The 20,648-nt window shown below is 37.1% G+C and overlaps 4 protein-coding genes across 4 annotated transcripts in view; 2 read left to right on the top strand and 2 right to left on the bottom strand.

The window, feature by feature from the left end:
* The window catches only part of LOC129938837 (neurogenic protein big brain), a 96,632-nt gene extending 78,968 nt beyond the window's left edge, over nt 1–17,664 (bottom strand). Inside the window, exon 1 of the mRNA XM_056046642.1 lies at nt 17,582–17,664. Within this exon, the coding sequence (XP_055902617.1) occupies nt 17,582–17,583 (2 nt within the window). The 5' untranslated portion in view covers nt 17,584–17,664. The remainder of the gene's footprint in view (nt 1–17,581) is intronic.
* The window catches only part of LOC129938910 (uncharacterized), a 406,682-nt gene that overhangs the window by 237,293 nt on the left and 148,741 nt on the right, over nt 1–20,648 (top strand). The gene's annotated exons all lie outside the window — the stretch shown is intronic.
* On the top strand, nt 5,137–18,075 carry LOC129938849 (very long-chain specific acyl-CoA dehydrogenase, mitochondrial). Its single transcript, XM_056046656.1, has 5 exons — nt 5,137–5,397; nt 11,308–11,515; nt 11,578–12,069; nt 12,137–13,126; nt 17,758–18,075. The coding sequence occupies exons 1-5, from the start codon at nt 5,333–5,335 to the stop codon at nt 17,893–17,895; spliced, it is 1,893 nt and encodes a 630-aa protein (XP_055902631.1). The 5' UTR covers nt 5,137–5,332; the 3' UTR covers nt 17,896–18,075.
* On the bottom strand, nt 17,744–18,980 carry LOC129938901 (metallo-beta-lactamase domain-containing protein 1). The gene is made up of 3 exons (XM_056046728.1): nt 18,734–18,980; nt 18,515–18,679; nt 17,744–18,375 (listed from the first exon to the last, which is right to left on the bottom strand). Exons 1-3 carry the CDS (start codon nt 18,903–18,905, stop codon nt 18,062–18,064), a joined length of 651 nt encoding a protein of 216 aa, XP_055902703.1. The 5' UTR covers nt 18,906–18,980; the 3' UTR covers nt 17,744–18,061.

Raw genomic sequence — 20,648 nt, 5'->3', positions numbered from 1 at the left:
GTTAGAGTTACAAGCTGCTGTCCTTGGAGTGCGTTTGGTATCTACTATAAAGCAATCGCATACAATAAAAATTGATGAAGAGTTGTTTTTATCAGATTCTACTACAGTTCTCTCTTGGATACATTCAACAACATTCAAATTTCCTACCTTTGTTGCATCTCGTGTAGGAGAGATCCTTGATTCTTCATCTCCACGACAGTGGTATCATGTCCGTTCAAATGACAATGTTGCTGATGATGGAACAAAATGGTTTGATGAATGCATGGGAGATCAACTTACAAGGTGGTTTGTTGGTCCAGATTTTCTTAAGAAAGAATTTTCAGAATGGCCTATTAAACCTTACACTCAACAAGAACAAGAATCAGCAGAAATTGTTTCGGTGCACATTAGACCTGAATTGCCTTCGTTTGATGTCTACAACAGTCTGAGTGCAAGATTTAAAGCAAAATGGTCTTCCTCTGTTCGAGTTATCGCTTTTTTGCTAAGATTCAAAGATGTCATTAAGAAAGTTCCGTTCGAAAAACAAGTCCCCATAACGCCAACTGAATACACCCGTGCTGAAAATTGGCTTTTTCGAAAAATACAGTGTGAAGCCTTTCCCGAAGACTTATTATCTCTTCAAAAGAATGGAAGGGTATTTTCAAGAAGCTCCATCCTTAGTTTGTCACCGTTTTTAGACGAAGAAGGAACAATTCGAATGCGTTCGCGAGCCCAAAAAGCCAATTGTTCGTATGCTTCAAGAAATCCAGCCATTCTTCCGAATAATCATCCATTGGTAGATGTTCTCATACAACATCATCACGACCTTAATTTTCACATGGGAACAGTAACAACTATATCAGACATCCGAGATCGTGCATGGATTATATTCATTCAAAAAGCAATCGATAGGGTGAGATCTAAGTGCTTTGAATGCAAGCGGCTCAAAGCCAAACCTGTAATGCCACTTATGGGACAATTACCAGAAGCTCGTTTGGCGTTTGACTCAAGACCTTTTACTCACGTTGGAGTCGATTGTTTTGGCCCCTTATTGGTTAAGTTCGGACGTGGCACAGTGAAAAGATACGGTATGATTTTTACGTGTCTTACTTACAGAGCTGTGCAAATTGAGCTTCTTAACGATCTCAGTTTAGACCAATGTATAATGGCTGTCCGTCGTTTTGTCATCAACCGAGTGGTAACTCGATTTTTGTACAGTGACAATGGTCTTAATTTCGTTGGGGCTAAGAACATGATGGCCAAGGATGTCAAAGAGATGCAGTATAAACTAGGCGAATATTCTGCGAACTATGAAAACGTTCTTTGGCGTTTTATCCCAGCTTATTCTCCGTGGATGGGAGGTTCATGGGAGCGGCTAATTCAGTCAATTAAGAAGAGTGTCAATTATATTTTAAAATCTACAATACCACGTGAAGATGTTTTAAGAAATGCACTTATGGAAGCCCAATCCCAGATAAATCGACGCCCCTTAACTCATTTGCCTGTAGACCCTGAAGATCCGAAACCATTAACACCAAATATGATGCTTTTCGGTGAAGAAGATAAAGATGTGACCGCCCCTGGTGTTTTCACTGAAAATGATGCTTGTAGCAGACTTTATAGCAGAAGAGCTCAGCATTTGACGTCATCACTTGTCAAGCGTTGGTACAAAGAATATCTACCTGACATTATAAGAAGAAAGAAGTGGTACAAAAATACCAAAGATGTGGAAGTAGGTGACCTAGTCATTTTGGTTGAACCAGATAAAACTCGATCACTTTGGAAACTAGGTCGTGTAATGAAAGTTTACCCAGGTCCAGATACTATTGTACGAGTTGTAGATGTCAAATTATCGAATGGTTCAATTAAATCAAAGAGATCCGTAGGAAGGCTTGCTGTTTTAGACTTAAAGTCTTCAACGTAGATTTCATACGGCCCCCGGAATGTCATCAAGCCAACGCTTTTTTAACATCAACTTACTTTTTTACTGTATTTCAAAAACACTTTGCTTAATTTTTTCAATCATTTTTCCTTGCTTAAATTTCATTGTTTTTTCTAAATTTTTTGATACAATATTTTCATTTGTTCATCAACTGTTTTCAACAATCAAACAATATTTCAATTCCTGTTTGTTTCGCCCTTTATAAAATACCAATTTGTAAGTTTTATTTATGTACGTATTTTACTTTTATTAATTTAAGTATTTATTCTGTTTAGAAAATAAAATTGGACAATTCCAAGAATATTTCTTATTTTGCGTTTTGAATTTGGAAGATTTAATCTTGGCCCGATATTTATTGTTTGGAAATCCAATCGGCGAAGAAACAAAATGTATTGGGGCCACTGTTAGTTTTGATCTTAAAAAAAATGAAGAAAACTCCTAACGCGAATCTGCTCAAAACCTTAACTTCCAAGCATAAACTCAATCGACCCAATGGTTTAGGCCAGTGGTCTCCAATTAGTTTCACTCGGGGTCCGTTTTAAAAAATGAAATGACCATCGTGGTCCACACATTTTATTTATAAGAAAAAATATTTATTAAACAAATGTTTTAAGGAAATAACAAAGGTATTTTATTATATATTTATTTATAGGTATCAATGCGAAAAATGACATTTTTTGTTGCGTATTATCTGTCTGAAGTTTGGAGTAAAGTTGGTGCAAGCTATTGACATTAAATCCTGGAGATGTTTAGTAGTAAGTCGAGATCGAAATTTATTCTTAATGAACTTCATTTTCGAAAATGCTGCTTCACAAATATATGTCGATCCAAACAAAGTAAGAAGTTTCAAAGCTAATTTATGTAATTCTGGATATTTATTGCCACATACAAATTTTATCCAGAATTCTTCACTGGAAACCTCCGATTGTTTGTGTTTTAAAACTGTGTTTTCTTGGAAATCGATCATTTCCATCTGCAGAGTAGCTTTATCACTTCCGAAAACAATTGCAGCTTCATCGCTCCATTCACCATCAGGATGCAGAGAGTAAATGCTGCTGAGAATTTCTACAACATTCTCAATTTTCTTAAAATCTGCGAACCTTTTTTGAAATTCCGATTTAAGATCCGTAATGAACGTCTTGAATTGGCCGACGACAGTCTCGTTGTCACTGCTGATTATTTTATATAAATGAGGGAATTGTAAGCATTCATTTCCAAGATCATTAATAAAAAGATCAAGTTTTCGATAAAAACTTTTGACATCTGACATGAGCTCGCATACCAGCTTTCCCTTGCCTTGAAGTTTAAGGTTCAGGTCATTGATATGTTTAAAAGTATCCGTTAAGAAAGCAATAACAGCAACATTTTCTTTTTCGTTTAGAAAACTTAAGTAAGATTTTGCTGAAGTCTGATCACTGTTAAAAAGATATGTCTTCAAGTGTTCTAAAATGCTGAAGAATCTTTCTAAAACGCAGCCTTTACTTAACCATCTGACGTTATTATGCAACAGTAGATCGTCATATTGTGCATCAACTTCTTCAAGAAATGATTTCAATTCACGATGTTGCAATGATGATTTAGAACGAAGAAAGTTTACTATTTTCATCACTTCTTGCATAATACGCTCAAAATTATGATTGAGTTTGCAGCAAAGCACAGTTTGATGAATAATACAGTGGTAGGAAATCAAATTTTGATTACATCTCTCATTGCTTCTCAACAGGTGAACTAGTCCTTTTTTATTCCCAACCATTGCTGGCGCACCGTCAGTAGTTACCGATAAGAGCTTCTTCAAGTCTAACTCATCTTTTTCAAAATAATCCATTACTGCTTTGATCATGACTTCTCCTCGGGTTCTTCCTAAGAGCGGCAAAAGAGCCAATATCTCCTCAACAAAAGTTTCTCTCGTTTTGTTCAGGTAGCGTACAAAAATAATTAACTGTGCCGTATCAGTGATATCGCATGATTCATCCATAGCCAAGGCGTAATAGTTTGCATTATTTAACTGCCGTTTCAAATCGCAATGATTTTCTTCTGCCAAAACGTGTGTATTTCTGGTGCTAGTAGAAGCAGATAACGGAATCCGTCGCATCGTCTCAACAACATCCTTTTTGTTCTCAAATAAAGCATTACCCGCCTCAAGAAAGCATTCTTTAACTACGTCAGCATCAGTAAATGGTTTCATATGCTTAGCCAGAGTCCAAGAAATACGTAAAGAAGCCTCACCACATTTTTCCTGCTCAGTCATTGAGCTTATGATCTGGGTCGAAGATGAATAACTTGATAGTAAACTTGCAATTCTAGACTTACGCAGATCACTACCAACTGGAAAGTTTCCGGCAAATGATTTGTGTTTGGTATCATAATGTCGTTTTATATTCGAGCTTTTAATTAACGCCACTGTTTGGTTACATATCAAGCACATTGGTACTGCTCCAGCAGTATAAATCGGTCCATTCCGGCAAAAACTGTCTATTTTCATCTTCATCTTCAACTTTTCTTTTTTTCTGTTCCATAGTCAAAACTCGCTATAAACAGCCAAAACACTCTTAAAGTAAACAAGCAAATGTAATATTTATTTCGGCGCGCCGCGCAGCGTCCTTCGCTCAAAATTATGATGAATTAACCCCGCCATCGCGACATTTGCCGCAATCTGCGAACTCTTTTTCGCTCGTTACTTCGCCCGGCCGTTTTCGGTCCGCACAAAATGGGTCAGCGGTCCGGATGCGGACCGCGGTCCGCCATTTGATGACCCCTGGTTTAGGCTGTAGGAGCGTGGACAGACAGACAAAACAGACCGGACGGAATCGCGGGACCCACTTTTTTCGACTTCTCTACCATCGAAATATCATGTTTGATTAACATCTCGAGTTCGAAATTTTTACGAATGCAAAACTTACAATATAGTTCCTATATGTCGCAAGTAAAAAACCCATACAAAGACGTATACGAAATCAGTGTGGTCCCAACCTCTTTTAATATTTTTAAAATCAATAATCAACTTAAAAACCAAAAACGTATCGTACAACCAAACCACCAATCCCCTATTTGATCGCATATAAACAAAATCCAAATATTCCAACGCATAGCATCGCAACGCAATATTAAGCATTTGACATTTCATTCATAGTTTCTTCTCCATCAAAAAGAGACAACTCTATAACGTCAGATGAGTAAAAGTAGAAAATCAAAATAACAAAAACCCAACAAATCGAACAAGAATTGCATTCGTCATTTATCGCTCTTTGAATTCTGTTGTATTATTTTGTGTGTGCTCGTTCCTATATAAGAAATCAAATAAAATATTAATTGCTCTCTAAATCAAACACAAAAGTCAATCGAAAGAAAAAATAGATAATTTCAATTAAAAAGAAAGTAAAATAAAAGAAAACAAAAAGTGTTATTTTTAAAATGTTTCGTTTGGGTACTTCACTTGTAAAATCCACTGGCAACCTCACCAAGAACGAACTTCGAAGGTAAAATTCGTATTTCCTCTTTTACGTTGCATAAATTAAATATTCATCAAAATCATACAAACTATGAGAGCTTAGATAGACCTTGAATTTATTTCGATGACTTTGTATAAAAATAGAGTAAAATAAAATAATTTATAAAATATAAACGACCTTTGTACCTTCATATTGTTTTTTTAAGATATTTAATATAATTTCATAGAATAAAGAAGAGAAAATTGTTTGAGGTCATTTAGTCTCACTCAGACTCCCCGAAAAACTCAGGAAAAGGCAGTCATGCGAAAGCAGGGAGAAAATGTGAAAGCATATTCCAACGTCACGTAACTTCAAAATCCTAATAACTATTGATAGGTTGGTAGCAAAGGCCTAAAAAATCATAAAATTTAACAAACAACATGACTCAGTAGTTTCTTTGTAGAAAAAAATAACTTTTCTAGGCCAAAAATCTCAAGAAAAAGGCTCGTTTCTGGTTTTCAAATGATAAGATTACGACACCAATCAAAAAATAAATTCCATAAAATACCAACAACAACCTATTCAATCTATGTCCCCCCAGTTCTCCACGTTTTTTTCTTTAGAAAGAAGAAAAACGATGATAAATGTCAGTACAAAGTCCAATCTTTATTTTCGCCTACATATTTATTTATATGTAGCTCTATAGGTACCTAGATATTCAAGTTCGCAACAAGTTCGATGGTAAACAAGCTTATATAAAATAAATGGAATCAACAACAACTTTTGATATACAAAAACAAACTACGTCAGGGTCCATCATTTGTTGTTTTGTCATCTCATATGTACCTTTATAAAGTGTTTGTTTTAAATCTTTTCCTAGATTCTATGAGTGACTTATCCCTATGCTTTTTAATTTTAATTTTATTTCCTAAAACAAATGCCTATAAAAGAGTCTCAAAAACCTATACATTTATTTGGGGGTGTGGCGTTGTTTTGTGTTGCTTCTGAAATGTGTGTATACCTACATAGCTATTTCACAACATTGTATTTTTCTTTTTCTCTTGTAAAAACAACCTTGATAATGGTAGAAAATAAGATACAAATTTGCTGGCAACAAAAACAAGATATTATTGTTCAGAAGAACTAATTTTGTTGGCGCAAAGAAAATTTTTTATTTCCGAGGAAATTTGGCGGTAGTTTCCTTGATTTATTTACATTTTTAGACTTTTTTACTTGTCATTGCAATTATTATAAGAATAAATTATTTCAAAAAATAAAGCCGGTGTTTTCCACAGAGTTGTAATTTGTAATGGTCTCCGGCTTTGTCGTGAATTCATAATACTTTAGCTATGACGCAAATATTAGAGAGAGGGTTCAAAGTCTATCAGATACAATATTTATATGAACTTTGAACAGCGGTGTTTACTTCTCAGAAATGAATATAGTTGCACAGCGCACAATTTTAATAAGAAAAGATTCTTTGTAATTTCGTAATTGTTTGATTAAGATCTACATATTGTAATGTATTGGTTTTTAATCGATTTATTGAACAGACAAAAATAAAATGACTGTGCAGTGCACATAATTTGTAATTTCTGAATAACTTACTAGTTTAGTTTCCTATTAGCATTCTTGAAAAAATTCCAATACAATCCATAAATAAATTGGTTAAATATAGAACATAATAGCACATTCACTTATTGTTTATAATAACCGATTAATTTTTAGAGGATTTAACCAAATTGTCACTTTAAATTATTTCAAATTATAATTTTAAACACGACAACGAAACAAAAGGTTGTGCTAAGATTACTTAATTACTTAAGGTGGTGCTACAGTCCTGTGTGAACTAGGGCCTCACCCAACAAACTTCTTCATCTAGCTCGGTCCCTAGCCAGATGTCTCCAATTTCGCGCTCCAAATTGGGTGAGGTCACTTTCCACTTGTGCGCGCCACCTAATCCGCGATCTTCCTCTATTCCCTGTTCTGTGGGTGTAGATTCGAAGATTTTTCGGGCCGGAGCATTGGTTTCCATGCGCTCTACGTGACTCGGCCATCTTAGTCGTAGGAATTTTACCCTTCTGGCTAAGTCTACGTCGCTATACAGCCCGTACAGCTCGTCGTTCCATTTTTTCCTCCACTTTAATTCGATGCATACGGGACCGTAGATCACGCGAAGAACTTTTCTCTCGAACCGACCCAAGGTGCTTTCATCCGCTTTTGTCATAGTCCATGCTGCTTCTGCACCGTATAACAGGACGGGGATGATAAGGGTCTTATATAGCGACACTTTGGTCCCTCGAGAGAGGACTTTAGCACTCAATTGCTTTTTTAGTCCAAAGAAACAGTGGCTAGCAAGAGTTATTCTGTGTTTGATCTCAGTACTGGTGTTGTTTTCTGCAGTTTATAGCAGAGCCTAGGTAGACGAAGTCTTTGACTACCTCAAAGTTACGTCTGTTGATGGTGACGTTTTGGCCAAGACGTCGGTGTTATAGGTCCTTTCTTGACGACAGCATGTACTTTGTTTTGCCCTCATTAACCGCTAAACCCATTTTTGCCGCCTCTGCCTCAATACTCACAAAATCCTCACATCAGGCTGTGTTCTTCCGATTCATCAGCATATGCTAGTAATTGGACAGACTTTTGAAAGATAGTGCCTCTAGTGTTGACGTGTGAGCTCTGCTCTATTCTTTTAAGCACGATGTTAAAAAAATCGCATCATCTTGTCTAAAACCTTTTTTGACATCGAAAGGTACTATTAAGTTGTTTCCAACCTTTATGGAGCAGCGTGAATTCTCTATGGTCATCTTGCACAAACGGACGGAGGCTCAATACAGCTCGTCCCTGCAGATGTTGTCATATGCGGCCTTGAAATCGATGAAAAAATGATGGGTGTCCTTGGGTTTTTTCCAGATCTGCCGTAATGTGAAAATTGATCGACTGTGGACTTTCCTGGTCTAAAACCACACTGATAAGGGCCTATCAGGTTGTTGACGATGGGCTTTAGATGTTCACATATTACCGCAGCGAAGATTTTATAGGCGATTTTAAGTAGACTGATTCCTCTATAGTTGGTGCAGTTTAGAGGGTCTCCTTTTTCAGGATCGGGCAAACAATACTGAGGTTCCATTCATCGGGCATGCTTTCTTCCGACCATATCTTACAGATAAGTTGGTCCATGCTCCTAAACAACTTATCTCCAGCTGCTTTAAAGAGCTCGGCATTCAAGCTATCCGATCCAGCGTCTTTATTAGACTTCAGCATAGATATGGCAATCTTTACTTCGGCTAAGTCGGGAGGACGGGATTGTTGGCTTTTGTCTTCTATGTTGAATAGATCATCCTGCCTGACAGCGGAATTCAGTTCGTCGTCGCCGTTATACAGTCTGCAGAAGTTGTCCTTCCATCTCCTCAGCATTGACTGCGGTTGCACTATTATGTTTCCACTTTCGTCATTGCAGCTTTCGGTTCTAGGTTTATATACCTGGTAATTTCGTTTCACCTGTTTATAAAACTTTCGAAATTTATTCCTGCTCTTAAACCTCTCAACATCTTCGACCGAACGCTTCTCATGCCCCCTCTTCTTCCTTCTGAGAAGTCGGTGTTCCTCTCTCCTCTTCTGCTCATAGAGGTCATGAGCAGGTCTCCTTCTTTTATGCAGCGCCGCTTTGCGTGCCTGTTGTTTGGCTGCATTTGACTGCCGACATTCCTCATCAAACCAGGGGTTCCTTGTTAGTGGCTGCTTGCAACCCAGCACATCAGAGGCGGCTTCTATGATTGCATCTTGGCAATGTTGCCACTGGTTTTCGATACATTGTGTTGGCGGCAGAGAACTTCGAGAGAGGTTACTAGTAACTTGGTCGGAAAATTATTTGGCTGTGCCTTGTGATTGTAGCCATCTGACGTCGAATATTTTCACAGTTCTTCCTAGGTTTTTCTTACTTAAGCTTATACATTAATACTTAAGATGGCAGTACAGTCCAGGAAGGACCTGGGCCTCAACCAACATGTGTCTTCAGCAAGCACTATCCCTAGCGAGCAGTCTCCGAATTCACCTTCCGAGCTGGAGCGTTCATGTCAGCAATCTAAGCCGTTCGATTTTGATTTTTTGTTGTTGTATCTTCTTCTCCACTTTCTCTCGAAACATCTTAAGACCGTCTCTTGTTGCCTTGACGAGGTCCAAGCGCCTTAGCGAATATATGTGAAAACCCGAATGATGAGTGTATTATCGATAGTGACTTTAGTTGCAAGAGAGAGGACTTGGTATTTAATTGCTTTATAAGTCCAACGAAGTAGATATTTGCAAGAGTTCAATGTTACTCAATGTTCTTTCTTGATGGCGCATGTATGTACTTGGCTTTGTCCTCATTGGCTAATAATTTTGTCGGTTCCATTGCAATTCTCAAAAAGGCTCCATTGACATCATTCTTTAATGTTCCAATTATGGTTATATCATCGGCTTACCCGAGTAATTTGACTGTTCTTTGAAATATTGTACTTCTAGTGTTGTCAATAGAACTTTGCACAATTCTTCCCAAAACGATGTTAAAGAACTCGCATGTCAGCACATCGCCTTGTGTACAACTTTTTTTGACATCAAATTCTTGGAAATTTCTTTTCCGACTTCGATAGTATTTTCCAAATGTCATTCTACACCATCGCACAAGCTTGACAAAGATGCCAAAACCAGACATTGCTCTGTAAAGTTCTTTTCTATAAATACTGTCAAATTGTTGTTGATAAACGGTTTCATACGTTTACATTATAAGCGGAATTTGATTGTCCATCGCTGTTTTATAGTTTGGGGAATTGATTTTTTTATATCCTCAGCATAGACTGCGGTTCTACTACGATGTTTCCTTATCGTCTTTACAGTCGGTTCGTGTCATCCCTTTATCTCCTCCATCAATAGCTTCTCATAATATTTCCTTTTTTTTCCTAGGAGCCTGTGTTTTTTTCCACTTCTGCTCATAGAGCTCCCGACTAGCTCCGGCCATTCTGCAGCCCCGTTTTGTATGTCTGTTTTTAAACTGCGTACGCTTTCCCGTCAACCAGGGGTTTCGAAGTGGGGGCTGTGTCTAATCTAGCACTTCGGAGGAGGCATCACTGATGGCTATTAGGCAATTTACCATTGGTTTTCAATATTTGGTGCTGGCATGAGGTTGCTAAAGACTTGATTGAAAAAAGACACTGCAAACTCTTGCGATTTTAGCCGTTTAACGTCGAATCTTCTCACAATACTTCCTTATTTTGGCTTTGATGGGGATAACCGTAGCCGTACCTTGCGAACAACGAATAAGTAGTCCGAGTCAATATTGTCCCTAGGAACGTTCAGACATCTGTATACGTGCGTCGATCGCAATCTACTATACAGTTGATTGATCAGAAGAATTGCATGTCCTCTTGTGGATATCGAGATGAACTGCTTTGTTTTTACCTATACAAATCTTACCACTGACCAAACAGGATTGATTTTTGTAGTTCATTAATTAATTTATTTTTAGTCGGTCTTCTAAGACTTTTACTTAGTCTTTTAAAACTGGGTAATTTCTGTTTCCGTTTTTATCGGAGATTTAGCATAAAACGGTGTTGATATCAGTTTAACTTAGAGTGTATAAATTTAAGAACTGGGGATTAGCGTTATGTACGATCAAAATACAAATTATTGAAAAACCTTGGAATTTAATTTAAAAACAATTTTATAAATTGATTTTTCTATTGATGAATAACGTCTCATCAAATAAAAACAAAAATCATTTGAGTAATTTAATACTTTTGTTTTATAACTTAACTCAACCTTCGGTCGGTCGTTTACCGATAAGAGGAACTCAAGGTTTCTTATCATCTCACTTTGGGGTTATCAATAAAATTAAATTTGATACAAAATTTAATTTTAACATCAAACCAAATCAAAACAAATTTAAATAAACTAATGCTAAATTCTCTTTGTTTTTTTTAGATGTCTTGCCTCAGCTGCTCAAGCTCAACCCAAGCATAAATCCCCAGAAACCGACAATGCCAAGAAACCACCAAACATGTCGTTCATGGCGAATATTTTCCGTGGACAAGTTGAGTCATCTCAGGTCTTTCCCTATCCAGATGTCTTGAATGCCGAACAAAAAGAATTCACCAACAGTTTAATTGATCCTTTCGAGAAATTATTCTTGGTAAGATTCTTGCCCCACATAGTTCCAAAATGAACCAATAATTATATTTTTGTTTTAAATAGGAAATTAATGACTCAGTCAAGAATGACGAACTTAGCCAAGTTGAACCAAAGACTCTGGACAGTCTGTGGGAGACTGGTGCCTTTGGTATTCAAGTGCCAGCCGATTATGGTGGTTTGGGCTTGACAAACACCCAATACGGTCGCTTGTGCGAAATCATCGGTGCCAATGACTTGGGAGTGGGTATTACTTTGGGTGCCCATCAAAGTATTGGATTCAAGGGAATTCTTCTGTTCGGTACGGACGAACAGAAGGCAAAGTACTTGCCCATGGTTTCAACTGAAAAAGTATATGCTGCGTTTGCCCTAACCGAACCCAGTTCAGGATCTGATGCTAGTTCCATCAGATCGAGAGCTGTAAAGAGTGCCGATGGTAAACATTTCGTTTTGAATGGATCGAAAATTTGGATTTCGAATGGAGGAATTGCTGATATATTCACTGTTTTCGCCCAGACCGAACAGGAAGATCCAAAAACTGGAGAGAAGAAGGATAAGGTAAACGATGAAATGCCAAATTGATCGATGTTTTGTAAATTAATAAATGATTGTTTCTTTTCTTTAGGTGACAGCATTTATTGTGGAACGAGGATTTGGTGGAGTGACCAATGGACCAGCTGAAAAGAAAATGGGTATCAAGTGTTCCAACACAACCGAAGTCTACTTCGAAGATGTGAAGATTCCCATTGAGAATGTGCTCGGAGGTGAGGGACAAGGATTCAAAGTTGCCATGAACATTCTGAACAATGGACGTTTCGGCATGGGAGCCACCCTCTCGGGAACAATGAAGGAATGCATTAAGAAAGCCACCGACCACGCAAACAATCGTCTTCAATTCGGCAAGAAAATCAAGGAATTCGGAGCCATTCAGGAGAAACTAGCTCGTATGTCCATGTACCAGTATGCCACTGAATCCATGGCCTACACAATTGCCCAGAACATGGACAGCGGAAGCGTGGACTATCACCTCGAAGCCGCCATTTCAAAAGTCTTCGGTTCGGAATCGGCGTGGTTTGTGTGCGATGAAGCAATCCAAATTCTGGGTGGAATGGGATTCATGAAGGACACCGGCCTCGAGCGAGTTATGCGTGACTTGAGAATTTTCCGCATCTTTGAAGGAACCAATGATATCCTTCGATTGTTTGTCGCCCTTACTGGTATTCAATATGCCGGCTCCCACTTGAAGGAATTGCAGAGGGCATTCAAGAATCCAACAGCTAATTTGGGTTTGATCTTTAAGGAATCATCAAGGAGGGCGGCCCGCACTGTCGGTTTGGGTGGAACTGATTTGAATCAGTTTGTCTACCCAGAACTTCAACCCTACGCTAAGCAGACGGCAGAGTGTGTTGATTTATTCGGTCAGACAGTAGAAAGTTTACTCATCAAATACGGCAAGAACATTGTCAACGAACAGTTTATTTTGACACGTTTGGCTGATGCTGCCATTGATATTTATGCAAGTGTTGTCACTCAATCGCGGGCGACACGAGCGGCAAATATGAATTTGCCAACAGCCGAACACGAACTGATGCTTACAAAGGCCTGGGCTTTAGAGGTGAGTTAGTTGCTTGGAGATCACAAGAATTTATTACTTTTCCTATGAAACGCAGGAATCAAAGAGATTATAACTCTTAACATAAGGTCTTAAACTTATCTATAGTCTTCCCAGACACGGAAACTTATCGTTTTAAAGACTAGGCATATCGTGCATAGGGTGTATATTTTGTCTTACAGATTATCGATGTCATTTTTACACTTAGATAAACAAGGAAGTATTTTGTAGGTCTCAGGTCATGCTGGAGGCCTCAATATCATATGACTATCTTGGATTTGATCGTGGAAGAGTGCAAATTGGGTGGACTAAACTATTTCAAGGAGTTGATGTATTGGCCACTGTCCATAACTGAATTCACTAACGTTGCGTTCTCTTAGGAGTCGTCGTTATGAAACAATGCTTAATGTGTAGGCATAGTTTTCGACTTAGACCTCCTGAAAACGATTTTGCAGAAGCTGCATGGGTGAAGAAGAAGAAGAGACAGTATTTCACTTTCTATATTCATGCCCTGCCTTGGGATGCCGGCACGTAATTTGATACAAACGAGTTTAGTCGATGCAATCGAGCATTTTAGTTCCATCGAGTGTCCTCGATCGTTTAGTCAGATTTGGCAGCACACAAACTTCAAATTGACGTTTGACACAAAAGTTTTCGCTCGACAGAAATTAGTTATCGTCGGGAGAAAGAAAGAAAAATGGAAAATAAAATAATATGTCAATAAATAAAAAACAGACTGAGATTTTGAACAATTTTATGAGTTCTCACGTTGATTTAGCGAGGGGAATTCTTAAAACTGCCCAAGGGAGGAAAAATTACTAGTACCATCAACGCAGCCCACTATTTTCGGTAGTTTAAATTTCCTATAATAATATGCCTTGCTGTCTCCAAATTTAGAGCTATCAAATTTAATTTATTGCTGACAAAACTTATTTTCCAGGAGACTAACCGTTCGGCGAAAGAACTTGGAAATTGTTGTTTGTGCCATACTTAGCAAACACATTTGTTCCAACATTGGTTTGGTAACTCCCACTTTCTAGGAGATTTAATGTTGCAAAAAGCTGTAGAACTGGTGGAACTGATGTTCTTCTTCTATCTTCTAGAAGATCTAACGATTGTTTTACAAATGTTATTCATGACCCTTCTTTTCTGTTTGTATATTTACTCATTTTCACTCAATTTGAATGGGCTGCTATTATGTCTCAAATATCTTCTTTTGATTTAAGCACAGGACACTTCTTCGCCCCAATGACTTTTTTAAAGTAAAAGTGACAATAGAACTAGCCTCAAATTACGTGCTGTTAAAAATAATTCGTTTCGAGTTGATCGAGGATCGACAATCCTCGATTGTATCAAGTTACGTGCTGGCACCCCTGATACAAAGACGAAGACTACACCTTGGAGATTTTTACTACAATAATCCTAGTGATCTAAGAAATTCCGACATCTATTGTCTCAAACGCTTCTAACTGGTTCAATGAATAAGGAAGACCTTTAGATGCATATGATATCACAAAGGACCAACTATTAGTTTAAGTGTGTTGGTTTTCCCGTCAACCTTAAACTATATGGAAGTCTCAAAATATTTTGGATAAAGTATCTTTACCGCTTTTCCACGTTTTTTAATACACGGATTCTCAGTACTTGTGCTGCATATCACATAGTTTCACGAACCACTGCTTCAAATATTCGATATATAATACTTGGCTCTTTTTTTAATATTTTACTCCAAGTTTAGCAAGATCTTTATGTTCTTATGCTGTTTAACCTTTTCTAAATCTTCGTTTAGTCAGTACCCTTTCTTCTATATCATCTAGTTCCATTTCGAACAGTAACATACTTTTGCAATGTTAGATTTGATGCTCTATAAATATCAACTTTAATCTGGTTCCACTCTGGCTACTTCAACGTTTCAGTTGTATTCCAAAAATTAAATAATTCCAACATAAACAGTCCTGCATGTTTCATGATAAGATTCATATCCGTATTCATTGTTATTAATCAAGCTTTACTGGCTGAACACAAGAATGAAGTTAAACTTTGTTGTACTGTAAAAATTGAAAAGTTGGGTTAATTTTTACTTCATGCTTCGAAGATTTTTGAAATTTGTATGGTTTATATGGATAGCTGGGGGATCAAGTTAAAAACTTTTGACTTAATGCTGTGCAGATTCAATTCTTGTTGCGTTTCACTATTGTGGACGCCATCACCTTTAAAATGCGCGTTTTAAATGGCAGCTTCAAGCGTTTTTTAAGCTTCACGCTTAACCCATTTTGTTCAGGCGATTATTCAATCTTAATCATTGATTGCAAATAAATGTTGTATGACTTCTGCAAATACTTTTCATACATAACTTCCACTGCGTTTTTGATTGCCTCCTTTTTTTAGCTGGCATATTTTACAGATTCCTCTGCATGTGCCAGAAATATCTGCTTCTGTATCAGCAGCACCAACCTCCATATTCAAATGCCCACTTAGGTTTCTCTTTGGTTTTCTTAGAAGGCCTACAATCGTGGACCTTTTTTGGACATACTCTTTTATCAGCTCTGTGCCTAATGCCTGTAAATACATTCGCCTTTTTCTTAGCGTCACATTATTTGCCCTCAATATCACCATACTATTTATTCCTGCAATATCCAGAAAACGAAGGAAGAGTGTCAATTGCCATCTGTTATTCTTCCTAGAAACCGAATTCATTTTTACTTTTTTATCGACTTCATCGACAACCCCTTTGTTTGATTGTAAAAAGTAACGATGCTGGGTTTGCGCTTTTTATTTGTACTTTCATCAATTTCTGCAGCACAAGAAAAAATCCAAATTGACTTGAAAAACAAGTAGGTATTTCCTTTTTGTTTTTGCGCATGGTACCCACAATAGAAAGTTTAAAATCCTTGGCGAAATCGTTCATTAGCGGCACACTGGTATACCAATTGTAGATGCTAAGGTTTCTTCCAGTGCCAGAAATTGGTGTAATTAGCCTCTTCACGACGTCTGCCGCAGCATTACTCAACTGGCTGCTTTCCAGCATAAAGTTCAATATTTAGAACGTAAAACGTAGCAGCATCTACTAGTGGATAAAGCTTCTTTCCGTATTTGTCTGGCTTTGATTTCATGTACTGTCGGAAAGGACATTTCCCTCGAAAGCCAACCATCATCGATTACAACGTTCTTTCCCACTGAATATGGTAAACGACAGTTTTTTGTGAACATATCTAAAACTTCTCTTATTGGCGCAGCTTTGTCTAGAGTACGACGAGCTTTTCGAGTAGTAGCATCAACAAATTTTACTCTTTTCACTGACAAGTAGTTTGAAAAATAGGTATACCAGTCCCATCACTTGTATACAAATCTTCTAAATTAGCGTGTGAAGTCTTCAAGGATCCCGCTATGTACAACAATCCGAAAAATTTCGACCGCATCTGTCGGTTTGCAGTCACGTATTCTGTTATAAGACAGCGCTTTTTTTTAATAAATTCGTTGGTATGTCTAACAACTTTTTCAATAATATTTTCTGAAATGAATAAACTCCAGGCTTGCGTAAATGTTGTCACCCACACGCCATTTCTACGAACACCCGCAACTTCCGTAAGAATGTTTTGAGTCTGACGCCTCACTCTGTTTTTGTTAGATTTTTGCCACTTCGTTTCTTTATCGTGCCCTGTAAAACAGTTATTTATTTCTGAACGTGGAAAATCATCCTCATCTGGGTCCGAGCAATTTGATTCCTCAACAGATCGTGGTTCCACTACAACAATGTGGTCGGAAGTTTTTGAGCCTTGGTCTCAGTGCTCTGATTCACTCTCTTCTTCATCTTCTCTTAGTAATTCCTCGAGCACTGCACTTTCTCATAACCGCCCACGACTCATTTTATATAAAAAATTGCAAACTAAATTTGATATCATTGAAAAATGGCTAAAGAATAACTACGAGAATGAATGAGCGAATGTCGCGTAGAGCTTCGCGCGTGTAGGCTTTTCGACGACTGCATCGGGACTAAAACAATTGCAGTTTACGAAGTGGGTAGAGCGCCCTGAGAAACGGTATACTCTTTATTTTACTCCCAATCACATAGTGACAGGCTGCATTACATATGATAGGTACAAATAATAATATAAACGAAAATGTATTGTCGATTCGACTTCGCGTGCCCGCTTGAAGGTTAAAAAGGCGTTTTTCAAAAACCTTATAAACGCAAGATATTATACTAATGGGCCTATATTTTATTATATATTCTGAATTTCTTCCATTGGGATTTCCTCGTTGACCAAAACCTGATTGAAAATTTCTATCAACCGGGGGCCAATAAAAATGTTGTGGATTTTACTCAACTTTCACTGAATAAAGAAACGATAAAAATCCTACAGTTACGAATATCAAGGCAGGTTTGACAAAATTTCTGTACAAATATTTGGGATGTCTACTCATGCACTACTTTTAAACATTTTTGGAAAAACTCACATTTTCAACTTTTTTCTTGAAGCTAAAGATGTCTTGATAGGATATCTTGAACATATTTTATTATTTGGCTTAAACTTGAAGACCAAGACTAAATAAAAACAAATTTTAACATTTATATATTATTTATTTATTTCATATTCAATACTTATACCATTTTATTTATTTTCTCACTCCAGGCTTCCGATAGATGTCGCAAGAATCTGGCGAAGACAACAAGTGGCGAGCATTTGGAACTTTACCGAAAGATGTCGAATATTGCCAAAACAGTCTGCGATAATGGTTGTGTGCACACAACACACGTTGTAGACCAATAAGCTATTAAATGATCCTAGTTATCATTATTATCATCGATAGACTCATATCATTCATCAAAAACAATCTTAGAATAATTCCTCACCACATTACAAGTTAGCCTTTAAGATTCTCAGAGATAAAAGTGTTTTTAGAGCGTATTTTATATTTTTAAAAAAATAAAAAATGTTAATTATTTTTAATCAATTGTTCTTTGAGTTTGTCTCGAATTTCTTGTGTAACTTTAAATGCTTCTCCATGGCCTGGAATAATCCAATCAGCAATTTCAGCAACTTTACAACGATTTTTGTATTGAGCCTTTTGATTTTCACTACCAACTTCTTGCCACAGTTCGGGGTTATCGATGTCTTCTTTTTTCTCAAAGAGATCACCACAAATAACTGCCACACCGAGATTTGAATTCTCGACAACGACTGAAACGCAAGCGAGAGTATGTCCTTCAGTTTCTATGACTCGGATATCAGGAGTTAATTCAAATGGAGCTGTGGGGAATATTTACACTTGTTAATAGACGAAAAACAGTTTGCTATCAGTGTCCACTTGAATGAGTACATTAGCCGCTTGCCCAAATTTCTAGACAAATTATTACGTTCTTATGTAACTTTTTGGAATAATACTCACTCCATGGATGATGTATCGGGAATTTATCCTGGTGCATTATACACTGACCGACTATGTGCCATTTAGCATTAAGGAACAAATTATTATTGCCCGTGTGATCGGCATGACCATGTGTGGACACAACAAAGGATATGTCTTCTGGTTTCACTGAATTGGCTTTCAAAGCTGTTATTGGGTTCTAATTAAATTAATTCAATCTTCTTAAAAGTCAAGTCTTACCTTCAAGAATTTTCGGACCATCCCATGGAGTCATGGAATCAACGATGATATTGGAACCATTTACTCCTTTAATAAGCGTGCAGGTGCAGTTGGATACGAAAACATCGGTACTTTCAGGTTCTAATCTGGAATAACCATTGAAGAGGACAACAATTTCATTAACTTTGGACATTATTTGTGGTTTAGGAATACAAAGGCCTCTTATTTCTGAAATTCCGGCGAATTGTCGTAGTTTTCGTTTTTTTTGTATTTCTATCCTCATATTCGGGAATATTTGACATATTAAAAAAAATGGAAAAAAGTGATGCCAATATTTCAAATATCTCATCTTAAGGCTGTATGTGCATTCAATTAGATTAATGTACCAGTTTAACAGGAGAAACAGATTGACATAGTAACGAAAACAACTCTATAGATAAATTATATTATCTCGAGTCCCGAACAGTACCCGTCCTCTATAAACAACTCCATGACGAAACTATAGATTTTATTTATAGATTTTCTGTGTGACCGCGGGCAGCAAAAGAAGAAGAATATGGCGTCGTAAAATATTTGATAAAAATTAAGTGAAAGTATGGGTTCTGCGCAAAAGCATATTACCAGAAAAAGCCACCGGGAGCAACTGGTTTGAATTCCGAGCTCTTCAAAGCAGCTGGAGATAATTTGGTTAGTAGTATGCACCAACCTTTGTATATATTTTAATAGTACTATTGGGAAGGGGAACGCTCGGCCTGACATCTTCTTATTGACTTCCTTAACAGTTCGTTCCAAATGTTTTGCATGTGGAATGTATTGGGATGAGGGTAAAAAAGAGCGAGAATTCCAATAGAACATAATAAATATCCAGGTTATTAAAAAAAACCCAAAGATAGAGAAGAATGTATACAAACTCAGCGAAAGTTCGAGGGAGGCAATGAAAAGACATGTGGTTTTTTATTGGTTGATTGTAAATAAAGAAAATGTAACAAAAAAAACACAACAAAACAAAAAAAGAATTAGAATATGAACTTTTTGTGGTTGCCAATTAGAAATATTAAGGTTTACCTACATTTTTCGAATCATTTTCAAATGAGACAAATATTTTTAAACAATGCTAATAATAGTGCGAACATTTGTTGTTTAGTTTTCTTTTAGGGATAAATAATATAAAAAGATTGACTTACAAAGTACATTAACTTCAGAAATTTCTTGAGAAAATTCAAATGTTATTAACTTCCCATAGGAAGTTATTGTAATTGGCCCGATTTGTCGAATTGAAAATTTTGACATTTCTCGATCTTTCAAGGTCCCTAGAGTCTAAATAAAAGATTTTAAGAGAGATGTCTGTGCGTGTGTGTGTAATTACGTCCGTCCGTAAGTTCTGGGACTTTTCAAGAACCAATGGCTATTGACTTCAAATAAAAGGAGGTCTAGAAAGTAAAGGGAGGTCTCGAGATTTCAAGGGAAGCCTGGAGATTTCAAGGGAGCAACGACTGATTTTTGTTTACATTTGAGTAATTTATTTTATTTATTTATTTCAATATTTCCAGTCTCTCTTACGCTCCGCACTTAATTTTATTAGAGGTCTGTTAATATGAAGGGAGGTCTCAAGATTTCAAGGGAGGTCTGAAATATGAAGGGAGGTCTAGAAAAATCAAGGGAGGCCTGGAAATATCAAGGGAGATCTGGAGATTTCAAGGAAAGTCTAAAAGAATTAAGGGCGGTCTAGAAAAATTAAGGAAGGTCTGGAAATATCAAGGGAGGCCTACAGATTTAAAGTGAGGTCTGGAGATTTCAACGACTGATTTTGTTTACATTTGAGTAATTTATTTATTTCAATATTTCCAGTCGCTCTTAGATTTTCTATAGGTCTGTTAATATGGAGGGAGATCTCGAGATTTGAAATGAGACGGGTGGTAGGAAAAATTAAAAGCGG

The sequence above is a fragment of the Eupeodes corollae genome, chromosome 1, assembly GCF_945859685.1.
Source record: "Eupeodes corollae chromosome 1, idEupCoro1.1, whole genome shotgun sequence".
Lineage (NCBI taxonomy): Eukaryota > Metazoa > Arthropoda > Insecta > Diptera > Syrphidae > Eupeodes > Eupeodes corollae.
Note: the sequence above shows the minus strand (reverse complement) of the source record. Positions and strands in the feature narration are given on the sequence as shown.

Excerpts from the sequence above, each read along its gene's own strand:
- LOC129938849 (XM_056046656.1), top strand. The coding sequence starts at position 5,333 with ATGTTTCGTTTGGGTACTTCACTTGTAAAATCCACTGGCAACCTCACC. Across the intron at positions 12,070-12,136 it reads CTGGAGAGAAGAAGGATAAG|GTGACAGCATTTATTGTGGA; the intron begins GTAAACGATGAA and ends TCTTTTCTTTAG. Across the intron at positions 13,127-17,757 it reads CAAAGGCCTGGGCTTTAGAG|GCTTCCGATAGATGTCGCAA; the intron begins GTGAGTTAGTTG and ends TTCTCACTCCAG.
- LOC129938901 (XM_056046728.1), bottom strand. The coding sequence starts at position 18,905 with ATGTCCAAAGTTAATGAAATTGTTGTCCTCTTCAATGGTTATTCCAGA. Across the intron at positions 18,680-18,733 it reads TGGTCCGAAAATTCTTGAAG|CTTTGAAAGCCAATTCAGTG; the intron begins GTAAGACTTGAC and ends ACCCAATAACAG. Across the intron at positions 18,376-18,514 it reads CCCGATACATCATCCATGGA|CTCCATTTGAATTAACTCCT; the intron begins GTGAGTATTATT and ends TATTCCCCACAG.